This window comes from Nycticebus coucang, chromosome 12, assembly GCF_027406575.1.
Source record: "Nycticebus coucang isolate mNycCou1 chromosome 12, mNycCou1.pri, whole genome shotgun sequence".
Classification (NCBI taxonomy): Eukaryota; Metazoa; Chordata; class Mammalia; order Primates; family Lorisidae; genus Nycticebus; species Nycticebus coucang.
In genome coordinates this window covers 105680536-105700324 of record NC_069791.1, presented here as the reverse complement: position 1 = coordinate 105700324, position 19789 = coordinate 105680536, and the positions used below count along the sequence as shown (strand labels likewise).

General features: G+C 47.1%; 1 protein-coding gene across 1 annotated transcript in view; it reads right to left on the bottom strand.

Moving 5' to 3' along the window:
• The window catches only part of ABAT (4-aminobutyrate aminotransferase), an 87329-nt gene that overhangs the window by 21035 nt on the left and 46505 nt on the right, over nt 1-19789 (bottom strand). The window contains exons 3-6 of the mRNA XM_053557339.1: nt 16882-16979; nt 14812-14841; nt 12526-12643; nt 7556-7605 (exon numbers count right to left, since the gene is read on the bottom strand). Of these exons, the coding sequence (XP_053413314.1) occupies nt 7556-7605; nt 12526-12643; nt 14812-14841; nt 16882-16979 (296 nt within the window). The remainder of the gene's footprint in view (nt 1-7555; nt 7606-12525; nt 12644-14811; nt 14842-16881; nt 16980-19789) is intronic.

Sequence of the window (19789 nt, the reverse complement as noted above, 5' to 3'; positions counted from 1 at the left end):
TAGATTGGAGGTCTGATGGGAGAGACAGCTAAATACTCAATGCAGACTAAGTAAGCAATAACCATGTTAGAAAATTACAAGATTCTCTATGTGTCAATCTTTTTTTCTTTCAAATTTTGATGGATGGAGGTCCAGAGAAATAATTCCCTCTGCAAGGAAATCAAAAGTGTGAGCGAGGGCGGCGCCTGTGGCTCAGTGAGTAGGGTGCCGGCTCCATATGCCGAGGGTGGTGGGTTCAAACCCAGCCCCGGCCAAACTGCAACATAAAATAGCCGGGCGTTGTGGCGGGCGCCTGTAGTCCCAGCTAATTGGGAGGCTGAGGCAAGAGAATCACCTAAGCCCAGAAGCTGGAGGTTGCTGCGAGCTGTGTGACGCCATAGCACTCTACTGAGGGCGATAAAGTGAGACTGTCTCAAAAAAAACCCAAAAAAACAAAAGTGTGCGCAAATGCGAAACGGACTCTCCTGTTTGACACTCAGGAAATGGGGGTGCCTGATGGTGCCAGAGATGAAGTGGCTTGTCTGAGTGTGGGCTAGTTCTGCTTTGTGGCTGCTGGGCAGGAACCCAGGCCAGAGGAGCCTGTGCCTCCAAATTTCAAAAGAAAAGAATGCATATTTTAATGAGCTTTCTTTTTTGTTTTTTTGAGACAGCACCTCAAGCTGTCGCCCTGGGTAGATTGCCTGCCGCCCTGAGTAGATTGCTATGGCATCACAGCTCACAGCAACTTCCAACTCCTGGGCTCAAGCGATTCTCCTGCCTCCACCTCCCAGGTAGCTGGGACTACAGGCGCCCGCCACAACACCCAGCTATTTTTTGGTTGCAGCCATCATTATTGTTTAGCAGGCATGGGCTGGATTCGAACCCACCAGCTCAGGTGTATGTGGCTGGCACCTTAGATGCTTGAGCCACAGGCGCTGAGCCTTTAATGAGCTTTCAAGTGTTGGCCAAAATACCCTAAAACAGCTCCTGGCCTAGGGACAGTCCCACATCCTTATAAGCTAAACCTTTCCCCTCCTAGCTCTGAAACACTGGGATGGTTGTTAGCCACTCACACAGCAGGGCTCCCCTGACAGGCTCGCTGCCATGTCCTCAAACACTTTCCCTAAAGCAAAGACAGGCAAGGAAAACAAACCACAAACATCTAACCTTGGGAGGAAAACTACCAAAACTACCAAGCGGTTGTTGATGGATGTTAAGAGCCCCACCATATTCTCACCATATTTCATACTCTGATCTGCCTATCACATCTCTTGACCTTCTCTAAATAAACTATTTTAAATGTGGACAAAGGCTATCAACTTAATTATGTAGCCGTCTTTATAACAACAAAAAGGAGCAATACTCTCAGCGCCTAATATTGATTGAACGTTAACTCAAGGTAATGTTACGCACCTAGTAAGATGGTCCTTTAAAAGTTCCAATAACAGAGAAAGGCTTAGATTATAATGGACATCTTTTTTCTTTGTATGAATAACCAGTCAGGAAGGAAGGTTTGTACTCCCACCTCCGTACTTTAACTGATTCACTGAGCGCTACTATAAAAACCATTGCACTTGGGCGGCATCTGTGGCTCAGTGGGAAGGTGTTGGCCCCATATACCGAGGGTGGCGGGTTCAAACCCCGCCCAGGTCAAACTGCAACAAAAAATAGCTGGGTGTTGTGGTAGGCGCCTGTAGTCCCACCTACTTGGGAGGCTGAAGCAAGAGAATTGCCTAAGCCCAAGAACTGGAGGTTGCTGTGAGCTGTGATGCCACAGCACTCTACCGAGGGTGAAGTGAGACTCTGTCTCAAAAGACAAAACAAACAAACAAACACCAAAAAAAAAACAAACCCCGACTGCACTCTATCTCTGCACAGGAAAGTCCATTTGCTCGTGTCAGAGTCATGTGCACCACGTAAGGACATTTTGGTGAAGTATGGACCACACACATGACGATGGTCCCATAAGATCATAATGATGGTCGTGTAATCGGATTGCCCACCGAGAACATATCCTTGTGGTTAAGCAAGGTATGACTGTATTTCATTCCAGAGACCATTTAGGAGAGTACAGAGGTGCTAGATTAGGACTTCGAACTACTATGGTTAAGTCACTTACTGTTAATAAGCCTCAACTATTTAATCTTTAAAAGGAGTAACTATGGCACTGCACTCTAGCCTGGGGGACAGAAACTGATAGAGCAAGATGCCGTCTCCAAAAAAACAAAACAATAAATAACATAACATTTCCTGCCTTTCCTAGCTCATGGGATGCTGGCCAAGAAGACCCCAGGAAGTAATGACTTTCTGTGGAGTGGCACCAGGCCTGGTCGTGGGCACACAGCTTCCTGGCCCCACAGGAGGAGGAGGTGTGCCCAGAGAGGGTGGAGCAGCGAGGCCCCAGGACGGAAAGCTTCCGTGCATCTCGGGTACCTCAGCGCAGGAACTTGACTTAGCCTCATAACCTGGTCACCTGTTACTGATCAGAAAAACAAGTTACCGTACTAGAGAAGAGAGATTCATTAGATTTAGTGGCAAAACATGTCAAGCCAGTGAATTAAGAAAAGTTCAGCTCTGCAAGAAATATAGGTGGAAGCTGAGGGGAGTTACTCTTCAGACCATAGAGAGACATGAGCCACAGGCACAGTACAGTCTGCCCAGGAGCCTAAGGCCCCGTGGGACCAGATCCACTTGGTGGTGGGTGCTCCCTGGCATACAGGCGTCTGGAGTAGAGATAAGCATTGGGATCATGAGGAAATGAATCTGGGCTACAAAAGAGATATTGCACTGAGCGCAGCATGCGTCCTGAATTATATTCTGCAATGCCAACAAATGGCATTAGTGGGCAAGCTGGTGACAGCCAAATAAAGCCTGCAGTTCGCCAGTTCCCAGCGCTAACCTGTGCTGATGGTATTGGCAGATGCACCTGGGGAAAGGTGGATGTGAACCGTCTTTACAATTCATCTGTGTATCTAAAAATTAGTCCAGAAAGGGGGAGGATAGGACTGAGATTTGGGGACATCTTGGGCACCTCTCTGTTTTAGACATAATCGCTGTAATACACTCAGTATAAATTCAAATGGTGATATCACCTTGGAAACCCAAGGACAGACATGACTCAGAGATCATTTTTCTAGTAGCTTGAGGACTTGGCTTTGGGCCACTAGAGATTGTGGCAGATTCATTCCTTTGTTATTTTTTCTGCTTAGTTATTACCCAGGTGGGTTTAGGATAAGTAGTGGGAAAATTAAACTTCCTCTTTGTAGGGTTGGGGAAACTGAGGACCAGAGAGGTCAAGCAACTTGCCCCAAGTTGCACAGCCAGGAAGGAACAGAACCACGCCTCACTGACTTCAGATGCCATTATCTGCCAGACACTCCAGGCAGCCTCCACCTGACAATATTAATGTGTGGCACCACCCGGAGACCTTGGCTTTGGCTGTAGGGGCCTGTAGGGAGTGTTTCCTTCTGTCTCTGAGCTGTTAGTGGGGCTCCTAACAGATCAGGCACATCCTGAGAATGGGGTGGAAGTAAGCTTCCATCACTGGCAGCAGGGAAGTGGCTCCCAGAGGGGGACGGCTGGGCTCACTGGCAGCTTGACTGCCTAACTGGGCCCAGGAAAGATGTGGAGGCGGTGTTCTAGCTCAACAAACCGTGACATTAAGAACAGAAGATATCTGGGACGTGGAGTCGTGGAATTAAATGAGGACAGGTTTCTAGAATCCTTGCCATGGGCTTGGCAGTCTTAAAGGGCAGTGTGTTTTGATTTAAATGGCTGGAATGCGAAAGGAATGCGTTTTGATTTAAATGGCTGTGCAACCTTGGGCAAGTCACTTCACCTCTTTGAGCTTTGGGGTCCTCATCTGCCAGGTGCTTGTTAGGAAGCAGTGAGATGGCAAAGCCTACAGAGGACACAGGAGCTAGAGAGGCCTGAGGTCGCGGACGGCACGCATCTCATCTTGCTATACTATGGGCGCGCGCTGCACTGTGGCCCTGCAGACGCAGTGCCCAGTAACCACGGTGTAGCTTGCACTCGGTGTAGTGAGCGAGAAGGCCATGGAGACATACCAATTGGAACTGGAATCCACATACCCTGTTTCCCCGAAAATAAGACAGTGTCATATTTTAAGGTGTGTTCCCAAAGATGCGCTAGGTCTTATTTTCAGGGGACGTCTTATCTTTCCTGTAAGTAGGTCTTATTTTCGGAGGATGCCGTATTTTCGGGGAAACAGGGTATTAGATCCAGGGGACATGATTTCATTACTTGCAGTCACATGAATTATGTTGGAGTTTCAAGGTGGTGCAAAATGGCTGAAGCCTTTTACCCTGAAAAGCAACAGGCCCCGCTTCAGGAGCCCCACCACCTGGCAGGAACCCACCCGACAGGTGAAATATCATAACCACCACCCGAGTGCATCTCCAGCAAGGAATTCAGACGACTCACGATGCCAGCCAATAGTTGTGGTCCCCAGCCTGCTGCCCCAGGTGTACCGTACTGAAAAGTTCCCCTTTGGTCCGTAGCAGTAGGCTGCCATCTCTCTAAGATTGTGAGGGGGCATTCCTTCACCAGGCCTCAATCCCAAGGCCTCTGCAGAACGTCTCAGCATAGACAGAGGCCGACCCCAGCCCCGAGAGCAGCCTGTCCACGTGGTGGGCATTCAGTCAGGAATCAGTGAGTGAACAAATCTATAGAAATAAGGCTGAAGAAAGCAGGAGGGCTTTGCATTTGAAGCGGAGGAGTTCAGGGTGCACCCTGAGTGCAGTGGTGCCAGGGAAGGGTCTACACAGCACAGGCAGAGAAAGTGAGAGCAGAGGTTGGAGGGATGGCTGGAGAGAGGCAGCCAGCAAGACCTCCACTGGGAGATGTAGGGGTAGGGCCATTCCCGATGTGAGAGGTAAAAGGTGAGAGCTGGGCTGGTTCCCCAGCAGGGATAGGTTGGTGCCATCACCCAAACTCAGAATCCCTGGGCTTGACGTCTCCTGCTGTTGGGGACCGTTCTGCCTCCGGGGGCGGCTGACACTGCAAATGTGTCTGACATGTTTGTTGACAGATTTTTTTCAGCACCAACTGCCAAGGCATCTGGGATCTGCATAAGGTTTTGAAACAAAGCCGTGCTTGGAATGTAAACATATCTGTGGAGCCTCCGGGCCCCATCAAACATCTTTGGGGGGGATGCCAGTTTCCTCTCCAGCAGCCCCAGAACCCATCTGCTACTTGGAGGCAACAATGTCCCCCGAGTCGCTCCCAGGCTGAGCACTCCTATTTACAAAGAGGGAAATTTGTTTTTTCCCTAATTATCTTTGACTCCATTGGTTAAATGGGAAGGAAATTTTAAAGCTACGGATTCAATTTCTGACCTGCCTTTCTTACATTTCTTTTAGAAGTCATACCTGGAGGCAATGGACAGCCTGCCAATGACAGTGTTGGTGAGGCTGTGGAGCGACTGGAACTCCCGCACACAGCAGGTGGGAGTGTCAATTAGTACAACCCATGTGGAAAACTACCTGGGGGGATCCGGGAGAGCTGACAGGGCATACACACGATGGCCAGCAAGTCCACTCCTGGCTTTGCATCCAATGGCAAAGCACAGATGTGTTCACCAAAAGACACCAGCTGAATCCTTCACGGTGGCTGCATTCATGGGAGGCCCACCCTGGAAACCACCCAACTGCTTGCTCATCAGCGGTCGAACGCACAGGCTGACAGCGGTGCATTCACACCGTGGGATACGATAAAGCCGTGACAATAGATGGTCTACAGATACATACAAAAAGGATGAATCTCACAGACAGAATTTTGAGTTAAATACACAAAAAAGATAAATGATACCCATATCTCTCTGTATTCTAACAGGGAGTAGGGTCTACCTAATTTGGTTGGGGGGAATAGTAAGAGTGTGGGGACATGTTCTGAGTGCCTGTTATAAGTCACGCATCCTCCATTGGGGGATCTTATCCCCCAATAAAGCGCAGACTTTAATGCGGTGCAGCCCTCAAGAAGATGCCGCACCCTCACCCCATCCTCGGGACTGTGAAGGGGTCGCATGGCAATAGAGACTTTGCTGATGTAATTAAGGGCCCTACTCAGTTAAGACTGGGAGATTACTCTGGATTCCCAGAGCAACCACATGAGCCATTAGCAGTGGATGTAGAAGAGGAAGGCAGAGAGATGGACTTGGACTATGAGCTTGAGGACGGAGGGGCCACAGAGACACTGAGAATGCATTTGCCAACTACCTGAATGAGCACAAAGCCCCCACCAGAGAGCCCAGGCTGGTCAACTCCTTGATTTTAGCTTTGAGAGATTCTAAGTGGAATACTTGTGTAGGCCCACCAGGCTCCCAGCCCACTAAAACTGCAAGACAATATGTGCGTGTTGTTCTAAACCAATTAAGTTGTGGCCGTTTGCTGCAGTAGCAACAGGAAGCTAATATAAGGTGGATGGAATTAAAATTTCATCATGAGCAGTACTGGGTCACAAGGGAAAATTCACCAAGTGGTGCACCCAGGATGAACGTGTGTGTGGGTCTGTATGCTCCTGTACCTTGGTGCAACTGTGCAATGGCTTCCCGCCACCCTCAGCCTGGAAACTGAAGTCTTCTAACAAAAGGGTTCTCCACTGCCGTGACCGTACCCACCAGGAGACAAGGGACCATGTCTGCAGGTGATTTTGGTTGTTATTACTGAGGAAGGGGTCCTGCTGGCATCTAGTGGGTAAAGGATGCTGCTAAAAGTCCTACAACACTTTTAAAAGGACGGGCCTTTTCAGTAAAGAATTATCTGGCCTCAAATGTCAAGGGTACCGAGACAGAATTGTAGCCTAGGTGGCATCTAAAAACCATGTCAGTCAGCTAAGCACACAGAAGGTAAAACCAACCAAACAAACCCCATGTCCCTCGGTGCTGCCCCAGGTCTCCTCAGATCCTTCCCTGCTCTCTGCTCTAGCCACGGTGCTGACCCTCCAGCTGCCCTCTCTTCTCCTATCTGGGACCACTCCTCCTGGGTCACCACTTGTTTGACCTTCCCCTCCTTTGGATCTCAGCTCAAACATCACTTCCCTGGGAAGCTTTCCTGACGCTCCATCCCCAAACAGCTCAGCTCCTATGAGTTTATTCCCAGCACCCCCACGGGGTATGCAGCCTTGGGCAAATACCCTCTGTGGCCCACTGTCCACACCTGTAAAATGGGGATAATAAGAGTACCTGCTTCGGGACTTGTCAACATTACAGCTGTGAAGTGCCGAACACAGTGTTTGGTACATATTATACTCTGCATAAATGCTAACCGCTCTTACTCTCGTTATTGGGCACCCACAAAGCAGAGCCTGCCTTGCTTTGTACAGTTTGATATGATTCCAATGCCCTATTCATGTATGTGGTTAACTGACTGCCTCCAGGGGAATGGGACCACTGTGTTTTTGCCCACCAAGGCATTCCAAGTGTCTGTCTTATAGTATGGGCTCAATAAATATGTATGGAATAAAAGAATAATTGACTAGAGTATTTCCAAAGGCTGCCCAGTGATTCTGTATGGCCGTGAACACATTTGGTCCTTGTCTGCGTGACCCTGAGACGTACCGCATTCTGAGGCTGTTGGAGGAGTTTCACCAGGGCAGGGTGGCTGTAACCTGGGGAGAGGAGGGCAGGGTTAGAGATCAGCATCACATCCAGGGGTTCCCATGCTGCTGCCCTTCCCCACTTCCTAACTCCGCAATTCTGCACCCAGCAAACAGAGAAAAAAGAGATTCCTGGGGTCTCCTCCCAAGACCTCAGACTCAGAATCTCTCAGGGTGTAGCCCAGAAATCATCAACAAGTTCTTTAGGAGATTCTGATGCTTGCTCAGATTTTAGACCTACTAGATTAGATAAATGTAAAAGGAGGTAAATGCAAGGTCAAAGCAACGTCAAGACTAGGGCCGGAAAGTGGACCAGGAGGACAGCATGAAGAGTTGCAAAGATGGTCCTTGCTTTCTCCTCCAGAGCTCCCTGGCTGAGTCAGATCTCAATAAGTGTTTGCTCAGGGAGTGGGTGATGCCACCAGCAATCTGTGGCAGCAGGCCACATCCTGCCTTTGTGCATTTGCTGTTCCCCAGGCCCATGGCATTCACTGTCGGGACTGGTCTTGACATTACAAGACGAGGCGTAGAACGCTCTGATTTGGCAATTACTCTCCTTCGAGGGTGTGTAAAGACCTTTGTACACAGGTCTGAGCTGACACCTTGCTCACACCATACTGCCTACCTCAGGTGCCTCTTCTTTGCCTTTCTTCTCCTGCCTCAAAGCCAGAGTAGGTCTACCCACTTCCAGCAAGCTTTATGCTGAGAGCTGCAGCCGACATCCCTCTCCTTGCCACTAACCCCGTGTTTCTGCCTCTTCCATGGTCCAGTGTTTACCAGGTACTGCCTGAATGCAATACATCATGGTTGGGTGCAGGGGCTCATACCTATAATTGTAGCACACTCCCGTGAGCTCAGGAGTTCAAGACCAGTATGAGTGAGAATGAGACCCTGTCTCTATTAAAAATAGAAAAATTAAGCCAGGTGAGGTGGCTCATGCCTCCTAGCACTCTGGGAGGCCGAGGTAGGTGGATTGCCTGAGCTCACGAGTTCCAGACCAGCCTGAGCAACACACCCTATCTCTAAAAATAGCCGGGCATTGAGGCAGGCGCCTATAGTCCCTGCTACTCGGGAGGCTGAGGCAAGAGAATTGCTTGAGCTCAAGAGTTGGAGGTTGCTGTGAGCTGTGACGCCATGGCAATCTACCGAGGGAGACAAAGTGAAACTCTGACTCAAAAAAAAAGAAAGAAAGAAAAATTAGCTGGGTGTTATAGTGGGCACCTATTTTCCCAGAGACTTGGGAGGCTGAGGCAGGAGGATCCCTTCAGCCCAAGACTTTGAGGTGAGACTATGATGATGCCACCAACAGAATGAAAGTCTGTCTAAAAAAGGGAAAAAAAGGCCAGGAGCTTGAGACCAACCTGAGCAAGAGCAAGACCCACCTCTAAAAAAAAATAGCTGGGTGTTATGGCTGGTGCCTGTAGTCCCAGCTACCAGGAAGGCTGAGACAAGAGGATTACTTGAGCCCACCACTTTGAGGTTGCTATGAGCTATGATACCACAGCAGTTTACCCATGGTGACAGAGTGAGACTCTCTCAAGAAAACAAAAAAACTAAAAGAAAAAAAAAGAAAAAGGCCAGGCACAATGGCTCACACCTGTAATCCTAGCACTCTGGGAGGCTGAGGCAGGTGGATTGCTTGAGCTCATGAGTTTGAGACCAGCCTGAGCAAGAGTGAGACCCCATCTCTACTAAAATGAAAAACTGAGGCAAGAGGTTAGTTTGAGCCCAAGAGTTTGAGGTTGCTGTGAGCTATGACAGCTTGAGACTCTGTCTCAAAAGAAAAAAATAAATAAAAAAGAAAGAAAGAAAAGAAAAGACCCAGTAGCACCCAGATGTCTCCTCAACACAGTCAAAATGAGTGACTGTGATATGAAAAGCATCCATGATGGGTGGGGGTGCCGAAGGGGGGTTCCAGGGGAGAGAACTATCAGCTTTCTCTCCCTGCCCCATCAGCCTCCCCCACCCACCGTGGGGCCCTGGCAGAGCTGTTAAGGGCTTTCCAGCCGATGTTTGGCCAGAGGTGTTTAAGCTCTGGCCGTTCATCACACTGCCTGTGTGTTCTTCACTGTCTAGGGAGATAAGCCCGTTCTGGGTAAATATTATTAGGCCACAGGGAGAGATGAAAGCAGAAGTGCTCCCTCTAATCAGGGGAATCCTGCCCTGGGCTTTTGATGCTGTAGGACCCCCACTTGGCCGGGCAGGACCTGGTGTCTGTGAGGCTGCTGCCATAGCAATGAGCCTGGGAGGCAGAGTCAGAGTTCACATCCTGTTTAGCCTCGGATGTCCTGCACACACCAGGCAGACCCTGGTCCCATCAGTAAACTGGAGGTGATGTTAAAAAGACCCTGCGGGCGGCACCTGTGGCTCAGTCGGTAGGGCGCTGGCCCCATATACCGAGGGTGGCGGGTTCAAACCCGGCCCCGGCTGAACTGCAACCAAAAAAATAGCCGGGCGTTGTGGCGGGCGCCTGTAGTCCCAGCTACTCGGGAGGCTGAGGCAAGAGAGTCGCTTAAGCCCAGGAGTTGGAGGTTGCTGTGAGCTGTATGATGCCACGGCACTCTACCAAGGGCCATAAAGTGAAACTCTGTCTCTACAAAAAAAAAAAAAAAAAGACCCTGCTATAGGATAGTTGTAGCCATTTAATGAGCTCAATGAGATGCTTAGCAATATGCCAGGCATATAATAAATTCTCATTAAGTATTAACTTAGAAAAAAACATGTTGGGGGTGGCACCCGTAGCTCAGTGGGTAGGGCACCGGCCACATACACCCAGGCTGGTGGGTTTGAACCCAGCCTGGGCCAGCTAAACAACAATGACAATTGCAACAACAACAACAACAAAAATAGCTGGGCATTGTGGTGGGCGCCTGTAGTCCCAGCTATTTGGGAGGCTGAGGCAAGATCATCACTGGAGCCCAAGAGTTTGAGGTTGCTGTGAGCTGTGATCCCAGGGCACTCTACTGAGGGTGACATAGTGAGACTCTGTCTCAAAAAAAAAAAAAGAAAAGAAAAAAACGTGTTGGGTGTGGTGGTTCACACCTATAATCCCAGAACTTTGGGGGGCTGAGGCAGGAGGATCGCTTGATTGTCAAGACCAGCCTGACCAAGAATCACACCTTATCTCACAAAAAACAGAAAAATTAGCCGGGCATGATGATTTTATGCCTGGAGTCCCATCTACTCAGGAGGTTAAGACTGGGGGTTCTCCCAAGCCCTGGACTTTGAGGTTGCTGTGAGCTATGATGATGCCACTGCACTCTACCTGGGATGACAGAGCAAGACTCTACCTCAAAACAAAACAAAACAAAAAACAAATAAACCCACTTTCACAATAACTACAAATAGGAGAGAAAAAGTGGACAGAGAGAACTTTCAGAACTTCGGTCTTTTAACAAATGAGATAGAGTTTTAAATGCAAAGGGAAAATACAGTTTTATTGAACCGTATTTATCTTTGAACCTAAAATGCCCTCAAAGGCAGAGGCATCCCTGAGTGATGGACTTCCCCAAAAGCATGAGTCATCTGCTAGCTGTCTGATTATACCTTCGTGGGAAATAAACAGGTTTGAGGACACGTGCTGGGGGAAGCAGAGGAGGTGTAGACACCCCGGGCTGGGTCAGGGGAAGGCCAGTGGCCGCGAGGGCGGGGGTAGGGTGAGCGTGAGGGGAGCAAGGACACCTGGTCTCCTCTGTGACAGATCTAGCCTCATCTGCAAAGGGACAGGCTACAGGCCGCTGAATGCAGTCAGGAATCTGTCAGCCAAAGAAGCATTAACCATTCAAGCTGCAAATAACAGCTCCCTGCATTTCCAAGCTAGCACTGTCTGCAGCTCTGGGCCTGTGCCCATCCACACAGCGAGTCCCGCTCTGTGTGGCTGGGAGGTGAGCCCGGGCAGGCAGATGCTGCTGGTATCCCACTGAGGTCACTTTTACAGGGTGGGTCACCCGTCTCCCAGCTGCTGTGTATGTTGGCTTGATAATGGCTCCAGCTGCCTCCTTATGGAGAAAATTGCCCTTGGTGGGCGGCGCCTGTGGCTCAGTAGGTAAGGCGCCGGCCCCATATACCGAGGGTGGCGGGTTCAAACCCGGCCCCTGCTGAACCGCAACCAAAAAATAGCCGGGCGTTGTGGCGGGCGCCTGTAGTCCCAGCTACTCAGGAGGCTGAGGCAAGAGAATCGCTTAAGCCCAGGAGTTGGAGGTTGCTGTGAGCTGTGTGAGGCCACAGCACTCTACCGAGGGCCATAAAGTGAGACCCTGTCTCTACAAAAAAAAAGAAAATTGCCTTTGGTGAATGGAAGCCGCTCTGCCTAGGAGATAACACACATCCTCCCCCCTGGAAGCTGATGGGTAATGGCTGCCTGGCACGGGGGCACAAAAAGGCTGGGCTCTTTCCCTCACTCTGTGACAAACTCTGGGTGCAATTCATACTGCAGGCCCCTGTGTGGCCAGGCTGTGCAGTCTCTGCAGACTTCATCCCTTTAATCTTCTTCCCCCTGCCCTAGACTCTTTCCTCCCTTTTCTCCTGACAGCTCTCCCCTAATAAATAACTTTCACGCATCCCTGCCTTGGGCTCTTCTTCCAGGAATGCCCACCTGAGACATCTAAATTGTTCATCCCATGGTCACACAGACCACCGTGGGTTCACATCCTAGCTGTGACTCCTCTGTAAGTTACTTAACCTCCCTAAGCACTGTTTACCTATGTGTAAAATGGGCATACTAACGCACACTATCTCTTAAGGTTTTGGGGAGGAATAAGCAAGAGAAGACATGTAATATGTATGCATCGTAATACCCCCTCCTTGCATTATGTGTTTTCTTCCTTATCCTTGAGGGAAGCGTCTGGGAGGAGCATCTAATCCTAGACAGCCACACCAGGAGGAGAGAGAGGGAGAGGGGCTATATTCAAGGGCTGAGTGTCCAGCTCTCACCTATGGGGACAGAGGAGATCTGAGAATACAGGTCCAGCATCCGGTTGCCATCCACATCAACCAGGTAGTTGCCTCTGCTCTCTTCGTAATTGCAGAAGAAATGCACAGCCTCTGCATTCTGCGGAGAGAAGAGACTGACTCAGGCTTGCTTGCTACCAATCCCTCCATTCTTAGTCTTCCAGAATTAAGCCTCAATTGGTGCTGTAAACCAGGCCCTGCCCACTCCATGGACATGTGGGGGCCCCTGTGGGTGCTGGCAATATTGTGTTTCTTGCTCTGGGGTAATTTCATGGCTGGTTTGCTTCATAACAGCCCATCAAACTGCGATTTTTGTATATTGTAAATTTTTCTGTATATGTTTAATATATCAGAACGAAAAGGGTTGAGATACAGATCTGAAGTAGACTCTGATAAGCTATATATGGTTATTAGCAACAGGGTACAATGGACACTACTTGGATGATGGGTACACCAAAAACCCAGATTCTACCACTGTATAATATATACATGTAACTGAATTCAACTTGTACCCCTTAGACCTGTTCTTTTTTTTTTTTTTTGTTAATGTAAATGTCTGGGCATGGTGGCTCATACCTGTAATCCTAGCACTCTGGGAGGCCCAGGTGGGAGAATTACCTGAGCTCAGGAGTTCAAGACCAGCCAGAGCAAGAGCAAGACCCCATCTCTACTAAAAATAGAAAAATTAGCTGGGTATTGTGATAGGCACCTGTACTCCCAGTTACTCAGGAGGCTGAGGCAGGATAATCGCCTAAGCCCAGGAGTTGGAGGTTGTTGTGAGCTGTGTGATGCCACAGCACTCTACTGAGGGCGATAAAGTGAGACTCTGTGTCTACAAAAAAAAAAAGAGGGACAAAGACACAGAAAACAATCAGATCAAAAAGTAAAATGGCAGGCTTGGTACCCGTAGCACAGTGGTTAGGGTGCTAGTCATATACACCGAGGTTGGTGGGTTCCAACCCGGCCTGGGCCAGCTAAATAACGATGACAACGGCAACAAAAAATAGCCGGGCATGGTGGCAGGTGCCTGTAGTCCCAGCTACTTGGAAGGCTGAGGCAAGAGAATCATTTAAGCCCAAGAGTTTGAGGTTGCTGTGAGCTGTGTTGTCATGGTGCTCTACCGGGGCAACATAGTGAGACTCTGTCTCAAAGAAAAAAAAGTAAAGTGGCAGATGTAAATACAACTGTATGAATAATATTAACCGTGAATAGATTCCACCCAATAGTCAGAGATGCCGGCCTGGATAAAAAGAACCAAGTACGTGCTATTTACAGCTGACATACTTTAGATTCAAGAATATAAACAGGTTGAAAGTAAAATGATGGAAAAATGTGTCTGATGCACACAGCAAGCATAGGAAAGCTGGAAGAATTATACTAATGTCAGACAAAACAGACTATAAAACAAAAACTAGAGATGAGAGATATTATATACTACAAGGGACAATCCAGCAAGGAGGTATGGCAATTATAAACATATTTGCAATGTTGCTCTCTAACAACAGAACCCCAAATCCAGCAGAATCTCCACTGTTGACCACGTCCCAACACTGACCACCTCCGTACGCTGAGCTAATTTTCACAGACTGGACACGAACCACATGTACATATCAATACAGTAGGCCCAGCTCCTTATGCTGACCACCTCTGTATGTTGACCAGTTTGTTACAGACCTTTGGGTGGTCAACTTACAGAGGTTATAGTATATAAGAAACAAAAAGGGAATAAGCGTTTAAGAGAAAAATAGTTCTGCGGTAATGGTTGGTGACTTCAAAACCTGGCATTCAATAATAGATTGGAAAACGAGGCAGCAGATTGCAAGGAAATAGAAGATTTGAACAACACTGTAAAAGCAAGTAGACTAACGAGCATCAGTCCATACACTCAACTCGCCGGCAGCAGAATCTACACCCTTCAACTGCATGTGAAACATTCTCTAGGGAAGACCATATGCCAGGCCATAAAAAGGCTCAGTACATCCAGCAGGGCTGAAATCGCACAAAATGTGTTTTCTAACCACGATGGAATGAAATCAGAAATCAATAACAGAAAGAAATTTTGGAAATGTACAAAAATGTGAAAATTAAACAACACACAAATCACCAAGGGGTCGAAGAAAAAATATTGTATGGGAGATTAGTAAACAGGTTTAGAACGGAAGTCAGCTACATTTTTTTTTTAAAGAGCCAGAAGAGATGAAGCATCTATCCCTCGGTTAAATTGTAATAAAGAAACACTAGAAGGAATGTTACCTCATCCTCACTCACCTGAATCATGTTCAGCTGCTTCATTAACTCCTGCAGGCGAGAAGAACAAAACCATTATAGCAAGTGCACGCTCTTGCCAAAATAGCTTAAAATCATTCACATATTCCAATGTCTTGGCCCTTTTTTTTTTTTTGTCTCTTGCCAATATCTTAAAAATTACTTAATATAACTGGTTGGCAGAAAACGGTTCCATTACATAGCTAAATTACCAGTACACAGACAGCCTGGAGATTTCAACACCTAGAATAGGAAACATTTAGCAAAAACAAAAATTAAGCTGATGAGGTTTCATGTCCATAAAAACATAGCTTTTCTTTGCTATTTAGAAAAATAAAAAGGATTTTAACACCCCACTAGGACTATAAAACACTGAAAATATTAATTTGCACATTGAAGGACCATTTATAATTACAATCCAAATACTCCATAAACTACTTATAAGATTCTATACAGAAAACGGGAATTAGAAAGCAGATGTTTTGATATTACAAAGATTTCAGCTCCCAAAATAAGTCAATGTAAAATAAGTGTTAGCAATTATGTTTCCACATAAAAAAGCAGGATAATATTAATGACAAATATGAAAATTTATTCCACAATTTTAGTACGATCAAATTAAAACAACAGAAATTTGCATGAACAAAGTCCTCCCTTTTGTTAGCAAAACACTATCCAAAATAATTATAATCATTTACAATAGTATAAAGATTTTTGGATTAACAAAATAGTTGCAATGACAAAAGAAGTTTCTTCTGAAAAAACAAAAAAAAAACCTGTGGATCAAATCTGCAAAACATGTGAAGAAAAAAGACAAATTTGCATTAGACCAGGTTAGATTATACTGTTTCTCCCCTGCCTAGAACAAAATGCCTTCCTTCCTGAAATTCCCCCTCCTCACCCTCCAAGGTCAATTTCAGGGGCATTTGCTATCCATTACTATGCCATATAACACCACCAAGTTCTTTCATTGTTTTATGTTCTAGCCTCACCCTTGACACTAGGCTCAAAGCAAGCTATGTAACTCACTTTGGCCAGCAGAATGGGGTGGAAGTGATGGCGGGCCAGTGTGAGCCTCAGGCCTTAGTAGTCCTAGAGCAGGCATCCTCAAACTTTTTAAACAGGGGGCCAATTCACTGTCCCTCAGACCGTTTTTTAAACCCCTCAGTTTAAAAAAAAAAAAACTATGAACAAATTCCTATGCACACTGCACATATCTTATTTTTTTTATTATTTTTTATTATTTTTTTTTGTAGAGACAGAGTCTCACTTTACTGCCCTCAGGTAGAGTGCCGTGGCGTCACACGGCTCACAGCAACCTCTAACTCTTGGGCTTACGCGATTCTCTTGCCTCAGCCTCCCGAGCAGCTGGGACTACAGGCGCCCGCCACAACGCTGGGCTATTTTTCTGTTGCAGTTTGGCTGGGGCTGGGTTTGAACCCGCCACCTCGGCATATGGGGCCGGCGCCCTACTCACTGAGCCACAGGCGCCACCCCCACATATCTTATTTTGAAGTAAAAAAACAAAACGGGAACAAATGCAATCACACCGCCTCATGTGGCCCGCGGGCCGCAGTTTGAGGACCCCTGTCCTATAGCCTATTGTCCTCTTGCTTTTGTGCACATCTGCCACTGCCATGAGAACAAGCCAGTCTAGACCTCTGGAGGATGAGGACTGCATGGCACAGAACCAAGTCACTGCAGTGACCCAAGACAAGCCTAATACAGATCAGCCAACAGCCAGCCATCTCCCAGGCACGTGGGTGAGTCCCCCAGAGCTGCCACCCAACTCCCAGTTAGCCCTAGATACATAAGCAGTCAGTATGCCATCTGCTACTGAGGTTTTGTGGGTGTTTGTTATGCAACATGATTGTGGCAACAGAAAACTGATACCTCTCTTCTGTGAAGACGTTTTGACACCTCTGACTTCTTAACGTGACCCAGTTGTTAGTACCCCAGATCTCTAGCAGTGAACTCTCGGAAGGCAGCTAGCAACACACGCTGTGTTCTTGTGTCTAAACCCATTTATCTCTTTTCCAAAACACACCACCCAGGTATCCTCCACTCACTGACCTGAGATCTAGGCCCTGGGACTTCCGTCTTCATCAGAGGACCATCATAATCAAACTCAATATCGACTTTGGCTGCAGCTTGACTGATGTGTCTGGATCCTGCAGGAAAACAGGACAATAAGAACCCCAGGTATGCGGATTCTGTCCATTGCTCCTAAGAGAGGTAGTGCCAGGACCTCGCCGAATCTGGCCAGACCACCCCAGAACACTGGTCTGGAAACACCTGGGAACTACAAGGACAAGGCAGATTTAAAAAATGGGAAAACTTGGCTCAGGGCCCATAGCTCAGTGGTTAGGGTGCCAGCCACATACACTGGGGCTGGTGGGTTCAGACCGGGCCTTGCTAAACAACAATGACAACAACAATAAAACAATAGCCAGGCATTGAGGTGGGTGCCTATAGTCATAGCTATTTGGGAGACATAGGCAAGAGAATCATTTCAGCCCAAGATTTTGAGGTTGCTGTGAGCTGTGATGCCATAGCACTCTACTGAGGGCGACATACTGAGACTCGGTCTCAAAAAAAAAAACGGGAAAATTCAGTGTCAGCAAAGTTGTAGGCAAGTATGTGTGCTCCTTTTTTACTTGTGTAAGTAAAGCTGATGCCAACTTCCTACTCCTTTTTACTGAGCAGTTTTGTTTTTCAGGATTCATACTAAGATAATAATGGATCTGGGCATGGTGGTGGGCACATGTTGTCCCATCTACTTGGGAGGCTGAGGCAGGAGAATCACTTGAGCCCAAGAGTTTGAGATTGCTGGGAGCTGTGACACCACAGCACTCTACCCAGGGCAACAGAGCGAGACTCTGTTTAAAAAAAAAAACAACAACACCGAAAGAATGGGAGCAGTGCACAAATATATAGGTCAAAAATGTTCATTGTCTAGCTCGGCGCCTGTGGCTCAAGTGGCTGAGGTGTCAGCATATACACCTGAGCTGGTGGGTTCGAATCCAGCCTGGGCCTGCCAAACAACAATGACGGCTGCAACCAAAAAAAAATAGCTGGGCATTGTGGCAGGTGCCTGTAGTCCCATCTACTTGGGAGGCAAAGGCAGGAGAATCACTTGAGCCCAGGAGTTGGAGGTTGCTGTGAGCTGTGATATCACAGCACTCTACCCAGGGCAACAGCTTGAGGCTCTGTCTAAAAAAAAAAAAAAATGTTCATTGTCATATTGCCTTTATAAGAACAAAGAGGAAACGACGTGAATGTCTGACACTGGAGGGCAGCTAGGTGCACTGCAATATAGTCAGCCATGGCACAGAGTGTCACGCAACTGTTGTTTGGAGGTTGAAATTTTGAACATTTATGGATATGAGAAGATGCCCCTGGTATTTTTTTTTAACTTCATAGTATATTTATTAGAATAAGAGATTAGATTTGTTAAATATCTGGATTAAAATGGTTAAAAGGATTTTCATACAATTTTTAGGCACTATACACATTCACAGTAGCATTGGTATTTGGATATGGGTAGCCCCTGGTATTATCATGTGAAAGACCAGATTATAAAAATTATCCCCATTTTGAAAAGATTTAATCCACATCCAGATGTGTATATAGATCCCAGCTTCTCAACCTCTACACTATTGGCACTGTGGGCTGGATGATCCTTTTCAGGGAGTGGGGGGCGGAACACGCTGTCCTATGTCTCGTGGGATGTTTAGCAGCACCTTGGCCTCTACCCACTTTTAGTGCTGCCAGGAGCATCACCCCCACCCCAGAGAGAATCAGATGCCTAAACTCAGGCCATCCCCATTTGATGGAAGTTTTCTACTTTAAAAAAAGTTTCTGTCATAAGTCATTTGTTTGGAACACCATTCACATTTTTTGCATAGGAAAAAATTTATAGAGAGAGTGTTTGAGTTTCCAGGTGAACCCCACTAGGCTTTTTAGATCAAAATGTGGCTGAACCACAAAACAAAGTGTCAAGCCCAAGCCGTGTTGATCCCCGAGTGAATCTGAGGCAAGTGTGTACCATCGGTTACCCTGAGAGAGCCCTTCAATGTCTCTGTTGGTCTCATACAAAACTTCCTGGTACCATTACTGGTTGGGAAATGTTAGTTCCTCTTATTGAGGTTGCCATAATTATATCAAACCAGGGAATCAGTATATACTTTACATAAATCTGTGGTCCCCAACCCCTGGGCCGTGACAAGCACTGCTCTGTGGCCGCACAGCAGGAGGTGAGTGGTGGGCCAGTGAACACCGCTTCCTCCGTGCACTTTACAGCCACTCCCGTCTCTCACGGCATTCTGGTGAGTTGTGTCCTTATTTCATTATATATTACAATGTAATATATAACAATAGAAATAGCCCCCTCCCCTCCCCTCTCTTCCTGTCTCTCTCGGTCTCTCCTCTCTCCCCTCTCCCTTTCCTCTCTCTTCTCCCCCCCCATTTTCTCTCTTCCTTGGTGCTGCTCTGCAGCATTCCTCCCTCGCCAATAAAAACCTTTCTTACAAAAAATAATAATAATAATAGAAATAAAGTACACAATCAATGTAATGGGCTAGCATCAGCCCGAAACAATCTGTCCACCCAACCTGGGTCCATGAAAAACTGTTTTCCAGGAAATTGGTCCCTGGTGCCAAAAAGGTTGGGTATGACTGATACAAGAATCACATGTAGGACGGAATCACGCGCAGGACGCATTTCATCTAGAATGTATCTAGAATGTTGTCTCCATTACATAAGAAAGGAAACAGGCTCAGAAGGCCATGCCAAGATCTCTCCCTCACGCGCACACACACACACACACACACACACACACACATAGCTTGTCAAATTCTACAAAGCTGAGGTATCAGGAAAACATTTAAATTCACTCTTAATTCTCCATAATTTCATTACATCAAAGAAGGTTTCTGAATTAATTTTGTAACATGATGTAGCCTTTGAACTTATGTTAAAA